Below are 19634 nucleotides of genomic sequence, written 5' to 3' on the forward strand. Positions count from 1 at the left end.
CTCCTTCAGCCAGTTTTCTTGACAGAAAGCTGGTTTTCCTCACTTTTGGGCCATAATTTCTGGTCTCCTATATCACCATTGTGTTGTACTCGTCTGGGAGGCCACCAATATGGGTAGGCCGACCAGCTTTTCTTCCTGACCCTTTTGAACCTTGCTAGAAAGCTGGTTTTCCTCTCTCCTGGGCCATAATTTCTGGTCTCCTGCCATACCCCTTTGTTGCATTCACCTGGAAGGCCACCAATCTGGTATGGCCGACCACCTTTTCACCTTGACCTTTTTGACCCCTGGTCGGCCGACCAGGGGGAGTGGTCGGCCGACCACCTTGGCTGGTCAACCAGCCTTCTGCTTTTTGGTCTTTTTGAGTGTATAACAGCTGTGCCAGCTATGAGGCATTTGACTCACTCTCCGAGATTTCACCCTCTTGTTTGTCTTCTTAAGGAAGCTTTGGCCCTTTTTGCTTAGCTACTAGGAGAAGCTTGACCTTTTGTCAAGCTTCTTGAGGAAGCTTGACCCCTTTGGTCTAGCTTCTTCAAGAAGCTTTACCCTTTTGGTTAGCTTCTTTTAGAAGCTTGCACCCTTTACTTGAGGCTTCTCCAAGAAGCCTTGGCCCTTTGTCTTCTATAAGAGAGGCTTTCCTATCCATTTGCAAGGGTTGAAGAATTTGGTTAAGACACTTTGCATACCACCCTCCATATCTCTCCATCTCAAGCTCTAAACTCCATTATTCTTGGCCATTTGCACGCCAACCCTTAGCACAACACCTCCACCATCCATCCAAGCATCTTGGAACTGATTTGCAGAGGTTGAAGGCTCACCATCTTGGTCCAGAAGTTGCTGGAGGTCTTCTCTACAAAGGTAAGTCTCTATTTCCCCCATTTTGACATTGTTTTGCTTCATTCTTTAGCCTTATTTGCAAGCATTTCTGGGTTTCATCTTAAACTGAAAAGTGTCTTATTTTGAGCTCCTCTTGAAGTTTGATTAAGGACACTTTTCTGTTTGAGGTCATCTACCTCCTTGTATGCTCCATCCCTCTTTGTAGGCTTATTTTGCTTCCAATCTTAGCCTTACTTGCAAGCATTTTAGAGATTTGTCATAAATTGAAAAGAGTCTTATTTTGAGCCCCTCTTGAAGTTTGATTAGGGGCATTTTTCTGTTGGGGGTCATCTACCCCCTTGTATGCTTGTTTGCATCTTGTTTTGAGCCTTGCATCTAGGCCTTTGTTTCGTGCTTTGTTTGGCCTTCTAGCCACTGAAGTCCAGTGGATTTTCAGTGGCTAGCATACTATTTTGAGAGCCAAAATCAGAGGGGGGTGACCCTCTCTTTCCTTGTCTTGTTTGTTGGCCCTTTTAGCCTTCCAAAGGGGCTCCTACTTGCATGTTGTGAAGTCACATTTCAGGCCCTATTTGGTGAGTTTTAAGGTCTGCCTTGGCTCTATCCAGAGCCCATTTTGCCATATGAAGTGTCTATTTTGCATGTGCAGAGCAATCCCATCCAAGGCCTTTCAAAGGGGCTTTCATTTGCATGCTTCCTAAACTAATTTTAGGGTCTTTTTGGTGGGTTTTACGGCCCTCATAACCTCTGTCCAAAGGCCATTTTGCCATTTTGTGTGTCCATCATACATGTGTTGAACAACCCTCTTATTGGCCTCTCAAAGGAGCACCTTATTCTAACATGCATTGACTGAGTTTCAGTGGTTATTTGGGCATATTTTGGCATGGCACACTTCTTTTTTTGGCTGGTTTGGTGAGCCCTCATGTGCTTCATATAGCTACAGTGTAAATCATTGTTCACTAGCTTTCTTTGCATGCTTTGTTGACCCTTGATTCTAGCACATTTTGGCCATGCCTTAAACTGATTTTGTGCATATTTTGGACTGCCTTAGCTCTATTTTTGGGTCTCATGGTCGAATGATGCTTGTTTTGCATGCTTGTAGTTCAATGTCCATGCTTAGCTTTGAGTTTTGAGGCCCACTACATGCATATGCTGAGATGTTTTCTTGTTTTGGGGCCATTATACATCATATTTCAGAGCTTGTGTGAATGTCATATTCCCATGTTTTGTACTCTTTAAATGCGTTTGAGAGTCGGGCTTGTATGCTTTATTTACTGACCATTGAATGAGCCCCATTTCTTTGCATTCCGAGCCATCATTTTAGGCCATTTCCCCACTGTTTCAGACCTGCCTAGGGTCTGTTTGGGGTTGGTTTTACCTTTGGTGCATTGCTTTGTGTACCTTTAGTGTATCCCGCTTCACTAGTTTCGATAACCGGGCCATCTAGCATGCATTGTGTGACATATTCGCATGTTTCGGGATCATCTTTTATGCCATTTCAGAGCTGTGTCATGTGTGTTTGTATGCCATAGTTCATCCTTTGCCATGCTTAGTTATAGTTGCATGTTGTGCCTTAGGATCGGTCCTTTGCATTCGTGTATGTTTGCATGTATTTCGACTATCTTGCTTTCATTCTAATGGCCACTGATTTGAGTGTGGCTGAAGTCCACTCATATTGGTTTAAGTCCACCTTGCATTGTGTATGCCATTTGGTTCATGTTGTTGCATGTTTGACCATCGCATTGTGTATGCTTTGATTATGTCTTTGTGTATGTCCATCTTCGTGTGTGTGCATTGTGTATGCCACATAGCTCATGTGCATTATGTATGCCACTTTAGTCCATAGCATTGCGTATGCTAGGTTGCATGTGTGCATATCATCCCTTGCATGCCAGCATGATTAGGTTGCATTGTATTTAGGGTTGCATGTTAGTCGCATTGTGAATGCCATCTCATTGCATTGTGTTTGGAGTAGGGTTAGTCCAAACACGGGAAACGAGGGACGTTTCGTACTCAAAATGACGAAACGTGTCTCAATTTCTCGATCGCCGACACTCTTGATTGTCCATGATAGAGTTGTTGGCTTTACTTGCTTATATGCGCATTCATTTCATATTGAGTCGTGCAATTCGACTCATCGGCCATCATGCATCGAGATGCGTGATTGGTGGCACGAGGATCGAGGTCTACACTCCCTTGAGCTTGAGCTTGTGCAAGGACGGGGAGAGTGGTCTTGCACACATATGTTGAAAATACCTTGCTTTCTCTCCCTCTTGCCTTTGTTGCAGAAAAACCAGAATCCAGGGACAGAAAGTGGTCGGCCGACCAGGTTTCCTGACAGGCCCACCACCTTTTTTGGTTTCCACCACAAAGGGTGGTCGGCAGGTGTCTCCCAAGCCAATATCTGGTCGGCAGCCTTCCCAGGGTGGAGTTTCAGCCTCTTGGAGCCTTGTGCAAATTTCTAAAATCAGTTGCAAACAAAGGCGAGACGAGGCATCGCGATGGAATTTCCCGATGAGGCGACTCGAGCATGCATGCATCCATCGTGTGATGTACTATTATAGCTACAAATGCATGCATCCTAAAGATGAAAGTGTGTGGTAGTGGGTGTTTTCCCTTTACAGCTACAAATGCACTATAATACAATAGTGTGATGTATATTATATATTAACAAAAACAATTTGATTTCATTATCAAGTGAATTGCACATTAGAAGTGCACAGTGAAATTTCATTCATTGAAATTTTATTGTAAGAATTTATTTAATTACCATTTCACCATGCTGCACTATATTGCTAATTTTGTCACCTCTTTAAGTGAAATTTCACTGCACTTTTAGCTATAAATTGAAATTTTTATGATTTGAAAACAATGAAATTTGACTTAGCATAGTAAAATTCACTTCACTAGAGAGTTGCTAGAGAATTTTACTGTGCTAAAAGTTAGTAAAATTTCACTTCACCAATGCGTTGCAAGAAAATAGACTAGCAATGGTCACTAGAAAGTTGTCACTAGCAGCTGTAGGTAGTTGCCGGCGACCAGAGGTCTAAGCCAAAAGTGGCAGTGGCAATGTTAGTTGGAGATGGAGGAATAATGAAACTAGACTAAAAGTAGTTTTGTCCAAAAAAAAAAAGTTAGTGTCATTAAACTAACAAACATATTGTAATTGTCATGAAACTGTCAAAACGACGTCGTTTTGGGTGCAAAACAAGCCAAAACGACGTCGTTTTGACAGTTTTGGGCTATTTGAACTACATAATTTGTGGCCCCCTAGCATTGCTGTAAATAAAAAATCAACTTATTATTATTATTGTTATTATTATTATTATTTTGAAAAGCTGAAACTTATCATGGCAAGCAACAGTGGCTTGACCATCCATTAAGGTAGGCGATTGCCTAAAAACCCCCTTGTGAAAAGAGGTATTGTTTATTTTATATTATAAATATCATAACTCAATTTTACACGAATCATAATTAAAAAATAAAAAATAAATAAAAAAATTTACAACCAAATAGCACATAAGTATAACTCAAAAACTCTTTGATCATAACAACAATAATATCATAATTAACATTACAATAGGTTATAATTAAATACTACAAGGGTCATAACCAGGGGTGTATATAGTACACACTCCTGTTGAGCATGCCATGACATTGTTAGGATGTCATAGGCCTTTATGGTCCTGGCCTATAAATGGACTTTTATGAGCTTCTAAAATATCTTCTAAGCTATGACCAATTCCCTATTTGGTCCTGCACATGTAACTCGCTATGAGGAATATAATTGCAATAACTAAATGACGGTGTGCAATATCGGTCAACTATAGATCCCCAGTTACTGGATCTAATCCTCTGTGAAAAGTAAAAAATTCTGTATATTTTGAACCAATTCAAAGTGAAATATGGAGTCGCTCTATCAACAAAACTGGGATAAAATTGAGTCAAAAGATCCTAATTCAAGATAAATTCATGAAGAAGTGATATCTCTTTAGGATGTACTCCAGTGTTTAGAAATTGGTTAATCAGTAAAGATACATGTACTTGATGTCCCGCCCAAGAAAGAGACCTTGGTCTTAGTAGCCCCGCTAAATGATGATTCAACATAGATTCTACATCTTGAAACCAAGTTAATTTTAGAGTAGCTTTATGATAATGGAACCAACTGACAAAAAACATTAGCGTTGCAAAGATCAATGCACCAATTATGATACAATAGAGTTGTAATTCACTAGTTATTCCATATGCTCGCCAAATCTGAAAAAATCCGAAGGTTATTGGTTTTCCTCGGAAACCCCTACCCATCGGATCCTTATCTACCAAAATGTTTACTTTTGATCCTGGCAAACGAATAATCATTGAGTCTTTCCGAACTTGGGATGTATATCATAAAATTGCCCATAAATTTCATATCTAGTACTATTTTAAAAATCTAAAGAGCACATATGTTTTTTCTTTTTTCCGTATCTCAAAAATATCCTTTCACATTTATTAAACATTACACAGCAACCTATGTACTGAACAGCCAAACACATTTTGAAATTCAAACATCTTCAAGCATCATAATATGATTATTTTTTTTAATAATTCCACTACCGTAGATCTAGTCAATATTTGTCTTATCCACTATCTTCAACATTCAAATATCAAACACCTTTAAATATCATAATATGATTATTTTTTTAAATAATTCCACTACTGTGACCTATTCAATATTTGTTTCCTCCACTACCTTCCCATGAACGGTGAGTAAAAGAAATTTTGTGAGATTCAAATCAAGAAAAATTATGAAAATATATAAATAAATAAATAAATATTTTTCTAATTGATCTATTTGGAATGAGCGATAATAATTTAGAGTGGCCTTGCTAGTAAACTGATAACCCTTAAATTGTTTTTGTCAACTTGTTGTGCCTTGGATTTTTAATATTCTTAATTCGTTTCTCCAAAACATACAATTTAATGATTTGCCAAAACAGCAACTAGGAGGAGGTCATGCTATGGATTCTATGGATTTCACTTTACAGTGTGCCTATTTAGTTGTATTTTTATTTTTTATTTTCATTTTTTTAAAAGGGCAAATTACATATACACCCCTCCAGGTTTGGTTAAATTACAGATACCCCCCTGAGGTTTCGGAAATTACATCCCGCCCCCTGAGGTTTGTATTTTCATAACAATTTACCCCCTGAGGTTTATATTTCATAACAAATTACCCCCTAATTTCTTATGCAAATATAGCATTCAGGGGGGAATTCGTAATTTCTCAAACCTCAGGGGGGTATCTATAATTTTGTCAAACCTGGAGGGGTGTATATGTAATTTGCCCTTTTTATTTGGTGAAATATTTTCGATATTAGGTTTTTTAGAAAACTTTTGGATAAATTATGAAATGGTATCTATAATTTACACAATGTGTCAATTTCGTTCATGTTGTTTTAATTTGTTCGATTTTGCTTCTTAATTTAACCGATTGTGTCATATTGGTCCAATAAATAACAACCATTAGGTTTGGTGGACGGAAATTCAAATGATTTGTCAATTTGATTCCTATAGTTTACACGTTGTATCAATTTAGTCTTTATTGTTTTAATTTGCTCAATTTTGATAAGGACCAAATTGACATATCGTGTAAACCACAAAGATCAAATTGACACATTGTTTGAGTTTCCATCCACCAAACCTAACGGCCGTTATTTATTGGATCAATATGACATAGCCTATTAAATTAAGGGGCAAAATTAAGCAAATTAAAACAATATGGACCAAATTGACACATCATATAAATTACAGTGACCATTTGCATAATTTACTCATCTAAATATAACGAACTTTGAGAAAACATTAAAATGTGATTTTTGAATTTTAAGAAAAAATTTTCACGCCAAAAAAAAAAAAAAAAAAAAACAACAACAACAACGACATCATGAAAACTATGAGTATTTCAAACTTTTCATTAAATATGAATAAATGCGAGTAAGGATCTCAAAAAAAAAATGCAAGAAAATTTGGAATTTGTATCTAAAATGTAGATTTATAAAACTTCAACACAACCAAACATATGGAACCTGTTGATCTACTTCATATCACCATTTGTCTCTTTTTTAAAATTCAAGTTACAATGTGTGCAACCTGTTGATTTTATTATTATTATTATGGGTGAAATTCAGTAGCTATTGTCAAATTAGCACTTTGATGAGTTAGTTGAACTGCCACATTTTCTTTATAAAGTCTTGTCCTCTATTTTATTTCTCAAAAACTGAAACCCAAAATTTCTCATTTCAAAAAATTTTGATGGCGAAAAGCATTAGCCACTTAGACTACAGTCCCTTAGTTTGGAACCTGTTGATGTAACCACCAACCATGCTTTTCATTCAAAATCACACCATTGACTTTATTCAAGCCAAATCTAAAAAACATAATCACATGACTATAAACGCATAAAATATATCTAGAAATCACTAAAAAAAATTAATTAATGAATTACATTTACTGAGAGTATAACCTACATTTTACTAATTTTAAATTTATACAACATACTAACTTTTTAAGATAAAATTCAAAACAGAATAGCCACCTAGGGACATTGGTCAAATGGCATACTTAATGTATTGAAGCTCAACATAATTAAATCATTGAACTGTCCTTCTCACTGATTTCTTTTGGTTAATTTGTAATATTGACATATAACAGCCCTTCTCATTGAGCAGATGAGAACGAGTCTTATCGTTTACAATTCAAGCATTCACAATTTTCAATTCATTTGTGTTTTGCGATGATGATAAATAAGGTTCAAGGACAAACTATACTTATGTAAGAATATATTTACCTGAATACGTGTTCTCTCATGGGCAACTATAGGTTGCATTATCTTGTGAAATTTTAATGGCAACAACTAGAGTCTTTATTAAAATGGAATCAAAAATAATATATAAATAAAAAATAAAAAGTAATAGAAACTGCACAAAAATTATAATTTACGAAGAAATTTTGACTTCATAAAGGTACATTCAAATATCGCAAGTTGAAATACTCAAAATTGTATTGCAAACTTACACTGTTATTGCTAAACTTGTATTGATTGATCCGTTTTGTAGGATTTATGAAGGAAATCAATCAAAAACAATAAAACAATTGATTTTTGCATGGAAGCCCTTCTGTCAACTATTGTAGGTTCGCTACCTTAGTGTTTTTCTGTACGGTGGAATTTGTTATTTCAACTCTGTTTTGAATTTTTTTTGAATTTCAATTTTCTATTTAATTTTTAGTATCTGATTATGCAGGCTCTCTTATTCTATATTGTGGAATTTTTTTTTATAATAATAATAGTATTACAATGTTGGTTAGGTGTTTTATTTCTTCACATTTTAATTATCAAGTGGTTTCTACATACATATACATAATAAAAGTGAAACAACCTAGGGAATTATATATTTAATAATAATAAGTCCAACTTTGTGATATGAATTACAATTATTTTATGCCATTAGTTTCAATCTACTTTCAAAATTTTAATACTTAAACATTAATATAAAAATATAGGATAATATGTGAAATCTCTATGCTATCATACATTTAATACTTACTCAACTATTACAAAAAAAGTAAAATACGAAAAGATAAAAACTATTATAAAAGCTAATAATTAGAAAAAAAAAATTATAATTAAAAAAAAAGAGGAAAATTTACCACTTGCAACTCTACTAGTAAAAATAAAAGCATGAGTGAGAAGAAAATCGAAAAAAGGCAGACTTATGCAAAAAAAAGCTCTAAATAAATTGTACTTCAGACATATCAAAATATGACCATGCTACGTAGCTCGAAACCGCGGCTCGAAATCGCGGCTCGACACCAAAACGACGTCGTTTTGGTGTCGAATTTTTTTTTTTTTTTCTTTCTTTCTTCCCTGGTTTTGTTACAGAACGAAAAAGAAGAAGAAGAAGAAGAAGAAGGGAGAAGAAGAGAAGGGAGGAGGAGGAGGAGGAGGAGGAGGAGGAGGGAGGGGAGGAGGAGGAGGGGAAGCTGGGCAGATGACGGTGGTGCTGCGACGTCGGCGGGGCTGGGCAGACGACCGGAGCTGGGCGAGGCGACGGTCTGCTGCGACGATCGGCGACGACCCACGGCGACGAGCCCTCTCCTCTCTCTTTCTCCCTCTCTCCTCCTCTTCCCTCTCTTTCTCCCCTCTTCTTCCATTTTCGAGCCGTTTCGAGCTCGACCCTTTCGAGCTACGAGACATTTTCGATCAAAATAAACTATCTTATCATTTTATATTGTACCTCTTATTAGTCATCATTACACTCCACCCTCCCTATACCAAATCAAAAAATGAAAAAAATAAATACTATCATAAAATTAATTGTTAAATATGAAAGAAAAATTAAATTTTTTACATTACCCAAATAGAAGCTCTCATAATTGTACACTTCTATTGGTGAAAATAAAAAGCATCATCATTATATCTCACAGTAAAAATAAAAATGGGAAATTATTTGTCAATGTATAACTAAAAAAATATTTTCAAATCAATGGTATTCTTTATAAATATTAATATTTAAAGTCAAAATTTTCCGTAATCTTATAACTAAGTTGTGAAAACATGACCGACAAGTAATTTCCCTAAATCAAAACCCACTATCAGCTAGAGATATATTAAAAAAGAATAATAACAGAACAAATCACAAAAAACTTGCAATACATAATTTTGTGATTAATTATACGTATATTGTATTAGAAATAGTCAATTCTAAACATATAAATTGTACTTTTTTCTATACAAGTTATGTTAGCATACCTTTAAAAAGAAAATAATGATTAGTAGTCTTACACCCTAAACAAGTGAGAGAGAGAGAATTTAAATAAAAAATATTTTAAAAATTTGTAAAGGTATTACTTAGGGTTGTTTTAGGAAGTTGGCTAAAAACTGATTTTTTTGATTTTTTTTTTTTGAAAAAATGTGTAAAAAGATAGAGAGATAATATGACTCAAAATAGGTTAAAAGCTAAAAATTAACTTTTAACCAAGTTCCCAAATTAGGCCTTAAATAAAAGTAAGACTCAGGCCATGTTTGGTTAAATAAATAAAAAAAAATTAAAAATATCCAATTTTATTTTATTTTTGTACGACTTTTCGTAAAAAAAAATAAAACGAAAAATTTCTAATTAGTATAAATTTTAAAAATAATTACAGAAAAATGATAAATTTTACAAATATTAATAATTAAAGTTACAAACTTTTTCATGAATGTGTAATAATTTTATGAAAATACCATTTAAGTAATTTTCCCAAAATAAAACAACCACTAAAAACAATTTCCAAAGCCTCATTATAAATCTGGTGGGTTTAAGACAACCGGAGCTCAGGTGGAATCACACCAATATCCAATTAGAGCACAAGTCATACTTCAGCCAAAATTTCAATCATGAAAACAAACGGTGGGGATAGTAAGAGAAGGATGATGATCTTACGAGGTAATAATCTGGGCCAGGAGATGGACAATCTAAAAGCATCCAATCCATTGTACTTCATCAGATGCACGTCTTCCTGTTAAAGTTCAGTTTTATTTTTTATTAATTAAAAACTAAAACAAAATTGAGTTTTCAGAGCAATGAACTACATTCACACAATAAATTAAAAACAAAAATAAAAAATTACTATTAACAGAGTATATTATTTGTTTGGCATTGGCTTTTAAAACCGATATGTTTTGACCCATTTTCGCCCTATTAGTATTTTTTTATTTAAAATTATATCATTTTTGGCAGGGTTTTTTTTTTTTTTTTTTTTTACCATTTTTTAGCATCTGTTAATCTAAAAGAAAAAAAAAGTTGAAGAAATTGAATTTTAATTTAATAAAAAAGAAAAATAACAAATCAGTGGATTTTTGAGAAAAAAAAATCAGATTAATGATAAATTTTAATAATTAAAGTTATAATTTTTTTCATAATTCTGTAGTTATTTTAGAAAAATATAACTGATTTGTAATTTTTCCTAAAAAAAAAAAAAATAGAAAACTTATAAAAACAAATGGAGCGGGGCGGGGACCAAAAAGCAAGCAAACCAATACACAACAAAAAACCATTGTCAAAAACAATTTTTCGCACAATTTTGGAAAAGAAAAAAAAAAAAGATAAATTACACTTTGTCTTATTTATGTTTGACCATTTTCTCATGTTGGCCTCTAAATTTTATTTCTTCTTACTTTCGCCTTTCAAGTTTTAAATTGTTTCTCAGTTTATTCTGAAAACTAATTTATGTTAAAAATTAGATAGAAAATGATACATTAACAGTTACGTGATATAAAAATATTTTATTATATATAACTCACACATATGACATAAACTCAAACCCAATATAATAATATATTTGTTTATCTTACATGACAGCTATTGTAACATTTTATATTTAATTTTGAATAGAAATTAGCTTTAGGAATAAATTGAAAAAAATTTGAAACATGAAATATCAAAGTAAGAAAAACTAAACTTCAAAGGTCAAAGTAAAGAAGTGATCAAATATAAAAGAGGCAAAATGTACTTTAATCCCCCTAAAAAATGCACACATTTATTAGTTTCTATGTTTTGTTGAGTTTTCAAATTTTATTTTTTAAAATTATAAATTAGTTTCATAAAAAACAAATGTTAAAAAAGATTTTTTAATTCTCAAAAATTATTTACCCTAAAATAAAAATAAAAAATAAAAAAAGAAATCATATGAAATTAATAGGATACTTAGGCCAAAGATCTATTTCTAAAATTTTTGGGCTAACATGCTCGAGCTCTATTCTTTTGGGACCGAAAAAACAATTATAATTTGAAATATTATTTTATCCTTGTCTATCTATTCACTACTCTATTTGTGCACGTCACCTACTATTTGTCCATGTATACTTATTTGTCTATTTAATCTACATATTTGTCCATATATCATCACCATCACCATTGTCGTTACTAACCGCTGCTGGTGAATTTTCTAGTAAATTTCTGGTGCAAGCAAATTTCCCAATAGGCGGTGGGTTGTGGCCCGATAGTGGAAGTACAATTGGAAAAAAAAAAAAATCAAAAAAATCATTTGTGTTTCTTACCAAACAATTTTATTAAACAATTTTTTTTTTTCTTTTTGTTCACCAATTTTTTAAAAAAAAATTATTCAAAAAAATAAATTTTGAAAACTTAGCCAAAAAAATTAATTTTTGGATTTTGAAAACTCAAGTAGTATGCAAATGCACACATAAGTAATACATTTTGACACCCAAAAAAGAAAAAGAAAAGTAATTTGTGAATAATGACTGAATCATGACTAAAGGGCAATTTTAGTAAAAATATGTTGCCAAATTATTTAATTTTTCAGGCCTGTCCATGTATCAAATATAAATTCTTATCCACCCCCCCCCCCTACACACACAAAACATAATAATAATAATAATAAATAAATAAATAAAAATCCTAGAGTTTAACTTTTATGACAAAATAAATCTTGAGTTTTTAATTTTATTAATATAAAATCATTTCGAATCTAAACATTTATTTATTTTCATTAAGTAAAATCGATGAAAAAAATACTTATTAAATTCAACAAAAAAATAATATTTTAAACATTTTATGTATACTTACATTGAATTTAATGGCTAAAATATTCTTTTTCTGTCACTTTTACATGACATAAATATGCGAATCATTTAAATTAAAAATAAATCAAAATATTAAAAATTAAATTTAATAAAATTAAAAAAAATTACAATAATTATACACCAATTTTTTTTCGTACTTTCTACAAATTTGTATTAAAAAATAGCATTTTGTACCTTATAACGGTGATAAAAATCTACGGCCATATCACCATTGCTGCCATCCAATATTTTACCTGCAACATCATCATAATGGGATACAAAAATAATATGTTAGGCCATGTTTGCTTGCCTTAGGTTAATTATGAGTACGTAAATTGAGTAATTGAATTGTTATTGTCGTGATATTAAATTAAAGAGGTTAAATAAATTTTATTTGTATATAAGCGTAATGATATTAGTTGATTATCATTAAATTTATAAAATTCCATCATCATAATGGGATACAAAAATAATATGTTAGGCCATGTTTACTTGCCTTAGGTTAATTATGAGTACGTAAATTGAGTAATTGAATTGTTATTGTAGTGATATTACATTAAAGAGGTTAAATAAATTTTATTTGTGTAGAAGCGTAATGATATTAGTTGATTATCATTAAATTTATAAAATTCCCCCATATAAAAAGTGACATTATTTTGATAAAATGAGTGTTAAAATTCTCTTTTTATCTCCAAAATCTCATAAGTTAATTTGATGACCTTTTTTCTTAACTAAATATAATTGAGAAAATTACAAATCAAGTCAATTTTTCAAAAATAATTACATACAGTTTTATGATTTTTATAATTAAAGTTTATAAACTTTATCATTAATCTGAATTTTTTTTTTCAACATTTAACTAATTTGTTATTTTCCCAATATAATTTATCTGATTGCCCACATTATTGTCGATCCAATTCCATAGCCAATGAATTAAAACAAACATGTCCTTATGCTTCTCATGGAATTTTTCTCATGCCAGTTTTTTGGGGGGAATTATCCATCAGTTGTAGTCAGAACAATTATTTACAAAAAATATGGTAAACATTATAAATTTTAATAATTATAATTATAAAGTTTTTATGAATGTGTAATAGTTTTCTAAAACCCCACCTGGATTGTAATTTCATTTTTTCTTTTATAATTGAGAAAATAACAATCCAGTGATAACTTTGAAAATTAATTAGTGATAAAATTTAGGGTAAATTACAATATGTCCCTTTTATGTTGGCCACTTTTTCACTTTGACCTTTCCAGTTTATTTTTTTCCACTTTGACCGTTTATGTTTCAAATTTTTCTTATTTTACTTTTAAAGCTAATTTCTGTTAAAAATTAGACAAAATGACACATTATTAGTTGCATGACATAAAAATATTTTATTATATGATTCACACCTCTAGTATAAACTTAAATTTTAATATAATAATATATTTTTTATATTATGTGACAGTTATTGTGGTATTTTCTATTTAATTTTGAAAAGAAATTAATTTTAGGAGCAAAGTGGAAAAATTTGAAATATCAAAGGTCAAAGTGAAAAAAAAAATTTGAAGGCCAAAATGCAAAAGCGTCCAAATATAAAGGAAGTAAAATATATTTATAAATATTAATAATTTAATTCTTAATTTGTTTCATGCATTTGTAATATTTTTGTGAGACCACACCATCCCCGTAATTTTCCTTTTATAAATGTGACCCCAATGTGGGATGGGGATGCTGCTGCTGTGCTCAAAGCACAACAGCCCCCGCTGCGCAGCTTTACATGCCATTTTGGGCCAACGAAGTTTTGATTTACTTCTTGACTGTATTATTAAAAAAAAATAAAAATTATCCCATTATTTTTTATTTTTCAATAGTATTTTAAGACATTCCTTTACGTTTTCACTTTTATATGTTATGCTCTCTTTTTTAATAAATATTTTGTAAAATTTAGCCAAAGTTATGATAATTTGTAATTTAAAAATAAAATTAGTATTTTGTTATAATGTTGTATATTTTTTGTTTTTTATTTGGAAACTCATTTATAGATCGCATAAAATAATATTACTTTCTTTATTTGAAAACTCATTTAACTTGAAACAATTCTTTGAAATAGATTGATGAATTTCACTCACAATTAGATTTTGATCTATTAATTTTATAATATTAGAACAACAAAAAAAATCCATTGATGCTATAATATTATAAAAAAAATTTCAATTTATTCCAAAAAATAATAAACCAAATAAATAAAATTATTTTATTTAAAATTATATAATCACGGTATATGTTGCAAATTAATATATATATATATATATATATGTATAATTATAATAACACAAAATAATAGAAGCCAAACTAATGAATGAAATTGAGGAAAATACAAGGAGGATATTTTGGTCTCTATGTAAAAAAAAAAAAAAAAAAAAATCTTAGTTTTTGAATAATGTTTAATACACCAATTGATATATCAATTAGTATACTAATAGATGATGTGATATAATTTTAAAAGTTTTGAATATTTATAATTTGTATAATAGGTGAGGTCATAATTTTAAAATAATAATGTCATAACATCTAGGGGTACACTAATTTGTATACCAATTGATACATATAACATTATCATTAATTTTTATAATATTTATTACCTTTTTATAATTTATTTTTTCTGACACCACTGATATGTAGTTTCTCTTAAAACTAAATTTATTTCTCTATTATCTAATTAAAATATAAATTTGGAACAAAAATTCTTAAAATATTTCTTTTATTGGTTTAACTTCTTTTATTAGGGGTGGTTTGGGATGTCCTAAATAAGTGCACTTTTTAACTTTTTATAAAAAGATGTATACAAAAATAGAGAGAAGATGTTGATTGATGTGATCCAAAAAAGATAAAAAGATAAAAAGATGAGCTAAAATAGGTTATGCCAAACCACCACTAGTATCGTATTTGAAATATTTTCCGAATTGATGGCGCAAATTTTCATGAATTCAAATACATATCACGTGAAGAGTGAAATGGTAAAGATGATTTAGCCTCCGTTTGGGAAGTGGGTTGGCTTTTTGGTTTTTTGGCTTTTTTGGCTATTTTAGCCTGGGCTTAAAAGCTTGGTTTGGGAAGGGCTTTTTGGCTTTTTGGTTTTTTTAAGTTTTTTTGTGAGAGAAGAATGTAATGATTATGGGTTGGATGTGATGTTTTGTTTGTTATGGCTAAAATAGCCTATTTTATTTTTTGTGACTAAAATAGCCAAAAAAACCTGCAAACCCACTTGCCAAACACAGAGGCTTACTGAGGTGGTAGCCAAAAGGTCATTTTCAATAAATTTTTCAATTGTACCATTACTGCAAATCTATTTTCTCCGAGTTCAGATTCTCTACTTTCCCTTTCTTTGTCTTTTTATTTGTAATGATTCTCTACTTTCCCTTTCTTTGTCTTTTTATTTGTAATGATCGAAATACATTTAAAATAATTTAACGATTCAGATCTAATTATTTTAAAAAAATAATTTAAAACAATATTTTTTTTAAATAATTAAATCTATATCATTAAATCATTTTAAAAGTACATCTCAACTGTTACAAATAAAAAACAAGTAAGGGGAGGGAGTAGGCAGAGCATGCTTTCCTCCATGTAAAATCGCATCAAATGTGGGCCATCATACAATGATGGATATGGTTCCTTTCTCACATACACATACGGCCAACGCGCCAGACATGTCTTTTATCAATAATTGAAACAGCTTATGCGGCCTATTGGTGCATCTTTACTCTTTTTTAAAAGTGAAAGTTCGTTTTTGTTCTTTCTTTTCTTTTATCAAAAAAAAAATAATAATAGTTAGTGATTAAATTATCAAGTCAAGACCTCTTCTTCTAAAAAGACTTGGTGGTTAAGAGATTAATCAAAAGTGAAAGTTAATTATTAAAATGTAAAATTTCAAAAAGATTTTCTTCATTTTAAAAGGGTAATACTTTTATGAATAGACTTATATAAATATGTATTTACTTTACGCATATTTCTAAGATGACTTATAAAATTTTGTAATAGAATTGCACACGATATGCATTGCTTTATTTTTAAATTATTTAAATTAAGATAAAGTACAAATACACTTTTAAAAATTTATAAATATAAATTGTTCTTTATAATTTTAAAAATTACAATTCATGTTTTAAAGTTTTAATCGCATAATAAATTATCAATTTTATTAATAAATCATCAAATCAATTAATAATTTTTAATTATATTAATATATTTTAATTACCAATTCAAGTAACTTTATTTTTGTGTAGGAGTATAGTTAAGATTTTTTTTTGGTTAATCATGTTAAATTAAAATTTGACAATAAAATATTTATAATTTTCAGAATCACAATAAATAATTCATATTTTAAATAAATTTTAAAAATGTATAATTTACCCTTTACATGACTAAAAATTATACTAAACAAGAAATAAACTCTCAAAATTCAACGAAATAATAATATACATATATATATATATATATATAGTTTTATAAACTACGTCAGACAACACCTATATCGATCAACCAAAAATGATGTTAGGTGACAACTCGTGTCCCCCACTAATTCAATAACTTAATTCACAACCACAATTTATAAACTCTGTATTAATTAGATAGTGATATTGTCAAGTCAAGAGGTACTCAATATTTAACCTTATTTTAAAAAGTGTGTTAAAAATTGATTTTATAATTTTTTTTAGTTTTTTTTAAAAGAATGTATAAAAAAATAGAGAGATGATGTGATTCAAAAAAATTTTAAAAATTAAAAAATTAACTTTTAACCAGTTTGTCAAAACGGGCCTTAAAGTGAGTTTGAGGTTTGCTTTTTATTTATCTTTAACTTATTCAATTTTTAAAAAAATTAGAAAATTTATATTTTTGTAAATAAAAAAAAATTATGTGACATTTAATTTTTTTTTAATCAACGAAACCCAAAAGGATGTTGAACAAATTTGATCTCTGTTTAGTTGAGTGCTCAGGATATGTTTCTGAGCAATTTTAGAATAATTATAAGGCCAAGTTTGGGAACACCCCAAAAAGTCAAAAAGTCAAAAAGTTATTCAAAAAGTTAAAAAGTTATCACTATTCACCAAAAGTCAATAATTACGGCTGCACAACTCCCAATTCTAATTTTTTCCTACAAATCAATTTTTACAATTTTTTATTACACATTTTTTCATAAAAAGTCAAAAAGTTAACCCAAACATTCATATTTTCAACCTCAACTTTTTAGTCTAAAAAGACAAAAAGTGCACTTATTTAGTCTTCCCAAACTTGGCCTAAGTTAGTGTGACAAAAATAAATACTCCAAAATTTTTAATTTTTTTTAGGTTTTTTTTTTTTTTTTTTAACAACTTCAATTCATTTACTTCTGCAAAAAAAAAAAAAAAACAAAAAAAATGAATGTTGAGAGAGAGAGAGAGAGAGAGAGAGAGAGAGACCTGAAAATTTGTGAACGAAGGTGTCCCATATACTTGGGCCTTTTCCTCCTTCTTTAGCTGCTCCTTCGTACTGCAGTTCATAAACAGTCCTTACATTAAATTTTATTTTGGTGTTCTTCGTTTTCCAATCTTAACAGCTAATTATGTTTTTTTTAAATATATAGATATATATATATATATATTTTTGTCAAGTTGCAATTTTCTATATTTTTTCACAATATTTTATGTGTTTATTGTATTTTATAACTTTTTCATGGAAGGAGTGGTCGGTGATGGTAAGTTTAACTATAGTTAAGAACAGAGAAAATATTAAAGCACAAAATTAAGACGGGGGAGTCCAAAATTTAGGAACCTGGTAGGCAGCTGCGGATGCTCCGAACACGAAACCAGTTGGGAAGCTGCTTCGATTAAACGACGTCGAGTCGGTGGTGCTCTCTGTCACAATCTCTGTTTGACCTAACAATAATGAGTTGATCATCACTACCATTAATAGCCATACCTTGAGATAGCTTCCAATTGCCATGACTAAACTATGCTTTGTTTGTCCTTCTCTTTTTCTCTCTCACCCCTTTTAATGTAGAATGCGAAACACAAATATAAAATAAAAGGTCCAATTATACTAACGTTACTGTAATTTGGGCTTTTACTATGCTCATGACTTTTTAATTGTGATATATTTAATTTTAAATTTTAAATTTTATTTTAAATAAAGATAATTAAAGATATTATTACTTTATTTCAAGAACAACAGTCTAATTTTATAGAATAATTCATCAAAACAAACACATTCTAAGAGTTAGCTCCAATCTTTAAGAATGTGTTTGTTTTGAGGGATTATTCCGTGAGACTAATAGTCTATTGTTTGATTCAATTTTTTTATTCCGAATTAATAAGTCCTCCAGACTATTAGTCCTTCATATGAGGAATTATTGTATCCTAGGGAGGGAGTGAGATTATTTCCATGGGATTGGTATCCCATGAGACTATTTTATGAAATCTCCATTTTACTCTCATGCCATTACTTAATAAATAATTGAAAAATGGTAAAATAGTCTTTTGAGCATTGATAAATTATTTTTTTAGTGTTGTTAATTTAAAATAATAAATTAAATAAAAATAAAAATAAAAATTATATATTTAATTTAATTAAAAATAATAAATTAAAAATTATGGCCTTATAATTTTGTTAGTGTTGTTAAAAAATTAAATTTATATATTAAATAAAATTATTTTTTTAGCGTTGTTAATTTAAAATTATATATTAAATAAAAAATATAAATTATAAATTTAATTTAATTAAAAATAATAAATTAAAAATTATGGCCTTATAAATTAGATTTTTTTAGTGTTGTTAAAAAATTAAATTTATAAATTAAATAAAATTATTTTTTTAGTGTTGTTAATTTAAAATTATATATTAAATAAAATTATAAATTTAATTTAATTGAAAATAATAATTAAAAATTATGGCATTATAAATTAAAAATTTCTAGTGTTGTTAAATTATAAATTATAGATTACAAATTTAAAATTATATATTAAATAAAAATTATAAATTATAATGGTAAAATAGTTTTTTGAATATTTATTCTTATCCAGTCTGTCCAACCAAACATTGGATTCACTAAAAATAGTCCAATCTAGACATCTAATCCCATGACTAAACAAACATAGGATACAAATCCAGTCCAACCAAATAGTCCGGGGATAATGTATCGCAAGACTAACAGTCCGATGAATTACAATCTCCCAT

The 19634-nt window shown here is 29.8% G+C and overlaps 1 protein-coding gene across 2 annotated transcripts in view; it reads right to left on the bottom strand.

Moving 5' to 3' along the window:
- Nucleotides 1–18513, bottom strand: part of LOC114308775 (beta-glucosidase 12) — a 51780-nt gene extending 33267 nt beyond the window's left edge. Inside the window, exons 1-4 of one of the 2 annotated variants that reach the window (XM_082916049.1) lie at nt 18234–18513; nt 17882–17951; nt 12632–12690; nt 10296–10371 (exon numbers count right to left, since the gene is read on the bottom strand). In XM_082916049.1, the coding sequence (XP_082772175.1) occupies nt 10296–10371; nt 12632–12690; nt 17882–17951; nt 18234–18404 (376 nt within the window). In that variant the 5' untranslated portion in view covers nt 18405–18513. The remainder of the gene's footprint in view (nt 1–10295; nt 10372–12631; nt 12691–17881; nt 17952–18233) is intronic. The other variant, XM_082916050.1, reaches the window with a different exon arrangement.
- Between the last annotated feature and the right edge of the window lie 1121 nt (nt 18514–19634).

Source organism: Camellia sinensis, chromosome 2, assembly GCF_055761805.1.
Source record: "Camellia sinensis isolate YWXY chromosome 2, ASM5576180v1, whole genome shotgun sequence".
In the NCBI taxonomy this organism is placed as follows: Eukaryota; Viridiplantae; Streptophyta; class Magnoliopsida; order Ericales; family Theaceae; genus Camellia; species Camellia sinensis.